Genomic DNA, 10,456 nt, shown 5'->3' with positions numbered 1-10,456 from the left:
TAAGGTCACTATGAGTCGGTACCAACTCGATGGCACCTAACAACAACAACATATATTTTCCAGTCTCAGCAATGAACTCGTCAATTTAATAGGAAAAATATTAAATGTCTTCAAGTCGGTTCCGACTCACAGAAACTCTGCATAGATTTTCCGAGGAACGGCTGCTGAGTTTGAACTGCTGACCTTGAGGTTCTAACCAACCTTGCAGTCCACTGCTTTACCCTACAGCGCCACATCAGGACTCCAATGGGAGAAATACTCGGATGTATTTTTTTAGTTGCCTTGTTAAGTGAATGTTATGTAGCACTGTAAGATAAGCACTCCACTGCAAGGTCGGTTTAACTACAAGGTCAGTGGTTCAGACTCCCCAGATGCTCCTCGGAAACCCTATACAGGGTTGCTGTGAGTCAGAACCAACTTGACGGCACTTAACAACAGCAATTAGCATTAAACATTAGCAAAAATTATTGTAGCAGCTACTGTATACTTAGCAAGAGTTGCTTGGTTTGTTCTCTAGTCCAATCCTTTGGCCTTTAGTCTACATTTGGATACTGTCAGCAGTTCCCTTGGCCTGAACTCTACTGCATGGGGAACACTCTCCATATTTCTCCTCTGTAACCTCTTTCTTGTTCTTGCCGCTTATATTGTCATTATTGTTAAGTGCCATTGAGTTGGTTCCAACCCATAGCAACCCTGTATAGCAGAACAGAAAAGATGGTTTAGTAGTTTCTCAAAATATAAAGCGTACACTCACATCAAAGAAGTTTCTAAACCATGAACGGAGGAGAAGCAAACGCCCTAAAACAGATACTCAGTAATCCAAACCCACTGCTGTCAAACTGATTCCAACTCATAGACAGGAGTCCTGGTGTGGTCTTAAAGGATAATCACTTGACTGCTAACCATAAGGTCAATGGTTCAAACCCACCAGCTGCCCCTTGGAAATCCTACACACAGGGCAGGATAGCTATGAGTTGGAATCAGTGTGATAGCACACAACAACACAGGGAGGCATTCAGCTTACTAGAACTTGTGGAAAGGAGTGAAGGAGAAGAAAACAGAGTAATTGGATTTCATTAAACATCGCAAATAATTTCAGGTGACTGCCAACTAGAATTTTTTCACAATTCATTTTGATAAATGTACAATTTCAAGTTCATTGTAGACCACCAGCTCCTGTTTGGACATGATCTCTTCTCATGTCTTCATTATTGTTCCATGTTTCCCACGTGTATATTTCATCTTTTTAGCAATTGTCCTTTGCCATTTCTTAATCTTTGTTGACTCTTCTTATCAACAGAGAAATTAAATTATTCAAATACCCTTTGCTGCTCAGGTATCATTCTCGTTTTTCACTGTCTTGTGACTCTGCCATTGGATCTTTTTGCCCAATAGTGGCCTGTGCCACCCGCAGGAAAGAAAGCAGTCAGGAAAAGTCTAGGACTGACACATGTCTGTGAGAAGGGTGGGCGTAATGTGTATTGGATTATTGGAAATGTCTTTGAAACCTTTTTCCGAATGGAAGATGCCCGGTTTGGATTTTATGACCTTCTAATGTCAGGCCATAATCTCATTGAGCCTTTTCCCAAAGTGAAAAGCGTGCATTAGGGCAGCATAACAAGCCTTGAGGATCAATACGGAAACAGTGCTTCACCCCACAGATGAATCCATGAGGACGAGCCAGAGTCTGCTGCAGAAACGGGGCAGGCAATGAGATGATGTTCTACCCTCCTTCTCCCACTCTGTCAGGGACTCATCAATACAGGGTGAAACGTCTGCAAAAAGAATTTCAGAAGACAATCGTGCACACACACAGAGGGGAGGGAGCGAGAGAGACGAGACCTGCAGGAAGACAAGGGTACTGGGAGTGCGTCGTATTGATCGGTGGCGATAAAAGTATATTTTGACATATTTCAAATCATAAATAACTCATAGACTTTAACGTGCGATGCTAATAGCTCAACATGGGTAAATGCTTATCTGCAGCGTAAACGACGTCTTTCTAAAGAGCCCGTAGTACTGGATGAATTCTCTCATGCTGATGTCTTTTTACCAGGAGAAGGAATTTTCATCTTCATTTCAATATTCCAAATGGGAAGCTCAGTCTTCACCATCCTTGATTGTAGGTGAGGGGGGTCAGGGTTCCCTTAGTCTTCCCTCCCCCTTCTTCTAAATCTCAGCTACGTTGTGGGGACGATCTGTTCTCAACCCCAGAATAGAGTATTCCACCGCTTTCCTGTGAACTGCTAGTATCATTATCCCAGTATTTGCTGGCTTCTGCTGACCTGAGGCTGAATCATATTTTATTCAATGTTTATCCAGATGTGGCTGTTGCTGTACTTAGTCAGTTAGTGCTTATGCCCTGGAAGCACCACTGACTCCTTTTAAATGCTGATTCTCATGATGGGAGATTAGGAAAATCAGAATCCACACAAGAGCCACAGACATCCAACTCTGAAATCTTGAAAAGAATGGAAACTCTTGGGATTGGATATCAATTCTCTTCCTAGGTCTTTGACACAGAAGCAAAGCAATGAATGAGAAAGAATGAACAGTGTTATGTCAAATTGAGGGATTTTTTTCCCCCTGTATGTTTACTTTCTTTGGAGGGTTGTTGTTGTTGTTGTGGTGGTGGTGGTGAAGTGCCATGGAGTCGGTTCCGACCAATAGTGACCCTGCATAGGGTTTCCGAGGAGCAACTGGTGAGCTAGAACTGCCGACCTTGCAGTTCAAACGGCTTTGCAGTCTGGCACATTAACCCAGAGCCCCACACCAGGACTTTGGGTAGTAGGGAGTAGATCCCCTCAGGGGCCAGTAACGTGGTTTGAATTTCAGTTTTCTCTTCTAGCAAAAATATATATTAGCTTAGTGTGATGGATAAGAGTAATGAGGAGATAAATCATCACAAAGGAGTTTCCTTATTGATAAGAAAAATTCCCCCGTGTTCTCCTGCAGTTTTTTTTTCCCTTTTTCTTTTAGAACCCATTAAACTTAAAATAATGCTATTCCAAGATTACCATGGAAATAACAAATTTCCATTTCAAAAGAAGAACGGGATGGGAAAGACTGGAAGCTTTTTGTACTAAACAAAACGAAATTTGAAGAAAAATATGTGGCTCATTAGATTTAAAGTGATAATGTTATGTATTTTCTATGGGTGCGTTTATTTCATTTACTTGAAGTCTGTCTCCCTTTGTAACAATAATATTGGGTTTCCCTTTAGATAATAAAATTCACTTGGTTTATTTTGTTATGATCATTTCTCAAGTATGTATTATAAACTAGTTTTCAAGCATTTCTGTTGGGTGTACAGCATTTATACCCAGAGCAATCTGACCAAAATCAGAGGTTTGTAAGCATAGCTGATAAAAGTTTTGGGCCCAAGGAATTTAAGCAGTTTTTTCTTCTTTCCACCTATTTGTAGACATTCAGCCAATATTTATTGTGTGTCTGTATCTGGTAGTGGAGGTTCCAAAGGGCGTAAGCCACAGTGCTCATTGCATGGAATGTACGGTACAGCCCACGTGGGCGACTAAATAAATGGCCCTCGAGTGTTGTATGGTCAGTAATACGTGCAGCAATGTGGCAGAAATGAATGTGGAGTCGGTGGACCACCAGAAAGAAATGATGGATTCTGCTAGGAAAGGGAGAGCTTGTGGAAGCTGTAGGGAGAAGTGTACCCTAGAGTGGTTTCCAGGTGCACAGGTGCAAAAGCCCAAAGAGACACGTCACAGCCAAGCTTGACAATGGTCCGGCCAAGCTGCATGGTGGGCAGTGAAGGCTGACCAAGAGCCTGACCAAGGACCTTTGTACTCGATTTAGGAAGCAATAGGGAATGAATGTGTCAGGAGTTCTGGTAGCGTAGTGGTTACGAGTCGGACTGCTGGCCTCAAGGTCAACAGTTTGAAACTACCAGCTCATTGAAGAAAGATGAGGTTTTCTGCTCCCATAAAGATTTACAGCCTCGGAAGCCCTGTACAAGGTCACTATGCGTTCTGGAACAGACTCCACAGCACACTACCACAACCACAACAGTGTGGTGCGATGGGCTAATATGCTGGACTGCAAAGTCAGTTTGAACTTCAACGTCGGCATGTTCAAGCTCACAAGCTGCTTCTCAGAAACCCTATACAGGGTCACTATGAGTCGGAACCAACTCCACAGCATTTAGTAACAACAACAACAACAAAAGGAATAATATTCTCATCCGATTTGGGTCTTAGAAAAAACCCTCTGGAAGCTATGTGGAGGCTGCAGCAGAGAGCCAAAGCTGAGGGACCCATTTGGGGCTGGGGGAGAGGGGTGCACTGCCTGGAAGTATGTGTAAATAATAATGATGAATGAATGGAACAGTGCTGAGTGAGGAGAAGGACCAGACTGCAGGGATATCAAACCTTGTGACCAACTGGGTGTGGGGATGGAAAGAAAACATCATGATTCCCAGGTCCTTGTTGAGGGGCGGTGGAACCATTCACATAGTTGGGTTTGGGGTTTGGGGGGGAAGTTTATCATTGTTACACTGCCATCAGTTAGTGGAACTAATTTCACAGAATTAATTGACACCGTGTGCCTTCGTATCATAGGAACAATACAAGTCGCTGTCTTTCTTCAGAGCTTGAAGAAAATGGTTTCTTCAGTGTCTTTCCACATATGCATCATTGAATTCTGGTTTAATGTTTTATATGTTCTTTCATCATGATCCTTCTGACTGCAGATCATTTACCTCTCGGCTCCCTCTTCTTCCTTCCAGGCGGTATGATTACCATCCCATCTGTGCTGACCTGCAGGCCAAAATTCTCCAGTGTTACCGCCAGAACGCCCAGCAGACCCTCAGCTGCTCTGCTCTGGCAGCCGAGTACATGCAGTGTGTCAACCGGGCCAAGCAGGTGGGTGTGGGAGCCGGGCACCGGGGGCTCCAAAGTGAATGTGTATAAAATGGCTTCTTGTCCTAAACCAGCCACCATCAAGAACAGTCACCCGGCGTTAGACTGGTCACAGTGGAGGAAGAGTGTATGTTCTTATTGGATTCTAGTCATTTACTCGTCCCCCTCCCCCAAGGGAGTCCAGTGTGGTGCTGGACTGCTAACTGTAAGGTTGGCAGTTCATACCCACCAGCCGCGCTTTAGAAACCCTATGCAGCAGCACTGAGTCGGAACCAACACAGTGGCACTTAACAACTCTCACCACCAAAAATAAAAGAGTTCTGACTGAAATGACTAGCTTTTCCAGTTGTCCCGTACGTGTGTCCTCTTCTGATGTAGTAGTTGTAGTTTAAGTGCCGTTGAGTCAGTTCCAACCCATAGCTACCCTGTATAGGGTATCTTAGTAGCCTCTGGTGAGCTTGAACCACTGACCTTGTGGTTCAAACAACTTTGCTGTCCAGCACATTAACCCACAGCACCAAATCAGTTCCAATTCATGGTGATCACGTGTGCAGAGTATCACTACTTCATAGGGTTCTCAAAACCTGTCTTCCAAACCATCTCTGGGTATATTTGAACTGCCAACCTTTTTTAGTTAGTAGTCCAGCACTTAAACATTTTCGCTACTTGAACATTAGGTGAAAATCCCAGGATTTTCAGAAAGGACCTCCAGAAAGGTCCAGGGTGAATTAAGTTTATCAGAGTTCACTTATAGAAGAGGCAGCTTTTGGGCGGCCAGAGAGCAGAGTGTGTGCCTGGTTTCCTGCCCTAGTGGAGAGAAGGTGTCGTTCGTATGTTGTTGTTGAGTGCCATCAAAACAGTTGCTACTGATAGTGACCCCGTATAGGGCTTGCAAGGAGTGGCTGGTGGGTTTGAACCGCCAACCTTGTGGTTACCGGTCCATTGCTTATCCTACAATGCCACACTAGGTAGAAAGGACAAAAGTGGCAGCTGCCAGGTTGCATAATGGGGGGAATCCATGTGCTCGCTTGTTTCTTTTTTACACCTGCAAGGTTCTGGACCTGTCTCTGGATTCCTCTTTGCACATGAGAGTCCTGGGAGGGGACAAGGATGTTTCCTAGTTTCAGCATTTTCCTCCCTTTTGCCCTCTACTGTTGAATATTATAAGGCTGTCCTCAGAGTCATTACCCCAATATTTTTAGGTCAATTTTTCAGAGCCAACCAATAGGAAAGGTAGCTATTCTGGAATCAGCAGCTTCAGGTCCCTAAGCAATGGGTGGCCGGCCGTACCTAGAGCCTGGTGAGAGAGCCCCATCAAGTCTTTCCCTTGTTGGATGGAGTCTGTTCAACTGGCCGGGAAAGGGGGCCCAGAGATGGCACTTAGGAGAGAGGCTCCCTCACTTTTAGACACTAGAGTCGTACTCTTCTCTTGACCCTTCCTGTCAGAGTAATGTGATGTTCTCAGGACCTCAGCTTCCGCTCATGTCTGTACTTTAGAAAAGCTACTGATAAACCCTGGAGTAGATCGTTAATCCCAGCCAATCACATGTCTATCATTTAACAGATTTAGCGGGTGGGTGGCTGTGGCTCTGGGAGACAGAAATTGTTGGAAACCTTGATTCTGTCTGCTAGAAACTGTCTAGAGGTGACCTCTTCACCCAAATAAATGGAGTTTCACACATGTCTTTCTGCTGTCTGATTCGGATTTGCCGTAGCTACCATGACACTGCTTAGTGTAGCTTTCCAACTCACTAAATATTTAACTGGGAGGGCTGGAATTGCCTCGATAGCTGGAAAATAACAACACTGATCCTGGTGTAGCACTGTAGGATCAGCAGTGGACTGGGAGCCTCAAGGCCGGTGGTTCAAACCCACCAGCTGCTCTTTGGAAACCCTCTACAGGGTGGTTATGAGTCAGTGCCACCAACTCGACAGCACTTAACAACAGTCGGAAAAACTAAATATTATCAAGACTGTATTAAATGCCTCTGTTGCCTTTAGAAGCCAGTGGTTTGAGACCCTGTGTGTCTGGGTTGGATCAGCATTATATACTTCGTAGTAGTATACCAGGGTCCATTCGCTAAAGGTCTCCCTTAGAGGGAACACTGCTAATGTCAGGTGAGTACACTTTGCTTATCAAACACAGCTGCCGATGTCTCTTAACAAGCTCTGGCTTTCAATATTAATGCGAACGGAAGCACTTAGGACTGTCAGATGGCACTAGGATTTTCCCAAGTTGGTATTTGTGCCTTATTGAGGTGTAGGGTGGGACCAGTGGAAAGAATCACATGACCAGGGGAGTGTGTTCCACCGCTGCGTCTAACATGCCTGTTTCCATCCTGCTCACCTGACTTGGGTTGAGTCTTCTACATGAAACTCCAGGCACCCAATGGTGTGTATCTGTAAAATAAACAAAGTGAACTTGTGACAAAATCAGTCAGCCATGTGGTGTAAGCGAGCATTAGCCAAGCCCTCTCTCATACTAGCTCTATGACTTTGGGCCTCAGTCTTTCACCTCTGTGAATTGGGGTCACGGTCCCTCCATGGAAATGGTGGAGATTATATTTATAAAGCATCAAGGGAATCTCTTTTCTTTTTTTCTCCCCCTTCCCTTTTCTTCACTCATACGGTTTCATACTGGAACCAACAAAAACAAATCAGCCAAAAGCATGGAATTATTGCCAGTGATACGGGAAGAGACCTTTCCCCTCGTTCCTTCTAATCTGCGCTTTATCTTAATGTTGTAAATGAATGCGATTGTCAGCTAGTATGTTTGGGGTGTGTTCATGGCTCTTGTAGTCAGTTACTGTTGTTAAGTACCATCAAGTCAGTTCTGACTCATAGCAACCCTGTATGGGGTTTCCGAGGAACAGCTGGTGGGTTTGAACTGCCGACCTTGTGGTTCGCAGTCCGGTGCTTATATACTACAGCGCCACACCAGGACTCCAGTCAATGACTAGGGAGTTGATATTAATAGAAAACCAACTACAGTTGCATCGACTCTGGCATCTGGCGCCCCCACCAGTGTCAGGGTGGAGCTGTGCTCAGAGGGCCTCATTGGCTGATTTCTCCATCATGGATCCCTAGGTGCAGACACCTCTGAGCGCACTCGGTTGGTTAGCAGCCTTTTGGTCAGCCACGGAGGTGTTCGATGTTGGCACCACCCTGGAACACGATGCTAATAGAAGATAAAGTTTGAAAGGTCTGTGCCCCTAGGCCCTTCTTTCACACTGGAATGGGCATCAGTGGGCAAGGCAGTATGAGTCTGTGGGGTCTCAGGCTGATTTCGGTTTCATCGTCCTGCTAGTTGTCTGTGACAACCTGAGATGTAAACGAGGGTGGTGTCTCTTTCACCATTTTACAGTTGAGAGAACTGGAACCCAGGGGCATTGAACCATCCATTCATTGGCATTAATAAAACAACAGGTTAGGGTTTGGAGTTTATTTTCCAGTGGCCAAGGATGTGAACGGCTGGCAGGATGTGAACATCTGCTAATGCAGAACTAAGGCAAAGGGGAAAAGGGAGCGAGTCGGGGCGCGGGGACAACATGAGATGGGGGTGCACCATCACGGTGCAGCCCGGCTGTGCCCCATGTTGACCACTGTTGTTGAGTTGATGTCAGCTCATAGTCACCTGGTAGGCGAGAACAGAGATGCCCGTAGGCTTTCCAAGGCTATCATCTTAGCGGACGAAGCAGGCTGCCCTATCTTTCTCCTACAGAACAGATAGTGGGTCCTTCCAGTTAGCAGCCGATTACTTAACCACTGCACCACTAGAGCGTGTCAGGTCCACGTGACGATCCCACCAGAAGGGCCCGAGGAAGCTTCCTCTCTGAGTACTTTCTAAGCCCCGTTGGGTTTTCTTCTAAAAGCAGCTTCTCCCTTGCTCCTTGTGAAGTCAAATTCTTTCTCATGACCCCCAACGTTGTCCCCATTAGAAGAGACTTTGCCAGTTGACATGGTCCTGCCTGTCTATTGTGGGCAGATCCTGACAGGCCAACTCTCCTGCTTAGGTTTCCTATTAAATCTGAAGAACAAGCTGGACACTACTCAACCCCAACTGCCCATTAGGTTGTGCTGTCCATTTCCTGGAATCATTCCAGTGGCCAACTCCATTCCAGGTTCAGATGGCTCCTAAGATTGGGCTTTCAGAGTTCCCTGGAGGCATGGGGCTGTAGTCTAATCGATTTTACTGATAGGAAACTCTCCGGATATCCCTTAGCCTGACTCTTCCCTTCTTCTTCCTCATCCACTTATTCACATCAGTCTGTCTTCATCTATTCTTAAACAATTCCTTGTGGGTTGACATGGAACATTCAAACTGTTATTTGCAGTATATTAAGTTATCTGTTTTTCATAAGAGTAAAGAGACATTAGAATGTATTAAAATGCTCTAATTGTTCGTTCTGGGACTTAAGAGCCCCCAGTTAGCTGTCTGAGAGACAGCATTTTCAGATGGAGAATATTGATTGATACAGACCTTTTGCCTTTTATTTTTCATATCTGCTTAGCCTCATTGCTTTTTCTATAAGCTTTCCCAAACTGGATTACCTGCTTTTCCCATTAAACCTTGTTCCCATTCAGTCTTGTGCCTGCCTTACAAGGGGCCACAGAGGGTGGGAAGCTGACTTAGCGCTGGTAATGTTTTGCCTACTAGTGATCCAAATTGTGCCCAAGTACTAATGTTAAAGTGGTGGAAGGTGGGGAAAATGCAGACCAGAATTCAAGATTCTCACAGAAAACCTGAGTTTCTGGGGCCACAGAGACTGAACAAACCCCAGAAACTATTGCCCTGAGATCAGCTTTAAACAAAACCATCCCATGGGATCTTCTCAAAACCAAACATCAGTTTAACTAGTAAAGAATAACCGCCTTGAGGATTGGGCTCTTTGAAGTTACAAGTTGTTGCTGTTGTTGAGTGCCATGCAGTCAGTTCCGACTCATAGTGACCCTGTGTAGGGTTTCCAAGGAGCGGCTGGTGGATTTGAGCCACCGACCTTGCGGTTAGCAGTCCAGTGCTAATCCTACAGTGCCACACCAGGACTCTGTTTAAAATCATAGAGGCTCCAATTGAAAGCTACAACTCACTTGGAAGATTAGACAGGGATGTTCGGGGCCGTGAGTTTCTATTCATGAGGAAGGGAAATGCAGAAAAGGAGGATGAGAATGGTGGCCCATCAGTGCCCCTGAGCAGTATGTGTAGAAGTTGTTAACTTGTTGAATATTCTCAACAATGAAATACCATTATTTTTTTAATGTGAAAAGAATTGGGGGATGGAGAAGCTTTGCTCCCTGGGATACCTACTGACCCGACATTTACGGGTAACAGTTCTAGGCACGTCAGACTAGTTCAGGATTTGTTCACTGAACTTCACAGGTCCTTCCGAGAACATGTTGTTACTGTCAAGTTCTATCAAGTAGGTTCCAACTCACAGTGACCCCGTCTAGGGTTTCTGAGAAGGAGCTGGTGGGTTTAAGCTGCTTACTTTGCAGTTGGCAGCCCAGTGCTTCTCCTCCAGAACCATACCAGGACTCCTCATAGAACATGACTACTGTAAACAACAAAACGCATC

At 45.1% G+C, this 10,456-nt stretch overlaps 1 protein-coding gene across 1 annotated transcript in view; it reads left to right on the top strand.

The window, feature by feature from the left end:
* CHCHD3 (coiled-coil-helix-coiled-coil-helix domain containing 3) overlaps positions 1–8,075 on the top strand; it is a 353,394-nt gene extending 345,319 nt beyond the window's left edge. The window contains exons 7-8 of the mRNA XM_006861225.1: positions 4,751–4,886; positions 7,971–8,075. Of these exons, the coding sequence (XP_006861287.1) occupies positions 4,751–4,886; positions 7,971–8,075 (241 nt within the window). The remainder of the gene's footprint in view (positions 1–4,750; positions 4,887–7,970) is intronic.
* Positions 8,076–10,456: the final 2,381 nt, after the last annotated feature.

This window comes from Chrysochloris asiatica, unplaced genomic scaffold (genome assembly GCF_000296735.1).
Source record: "Chrysochloris asiatica unplaced genomic scaffold, ChrAsi1.0 scaffold00041, whole genome shotgun sequence".
In the NCBI taxonomy this organism is placed as follows: Eukaryota; Metazoa; Chordata; class Mammalia; order Afrosoricida; family Chrysochloridae; genus Chrysochloris; species Chrysochloris asiatica.
The sequence above is the reverse complement of the archived record's forward strand: the minus strand, read 5'-3'. Positions and strand labels throughout refer to the sequence as shown.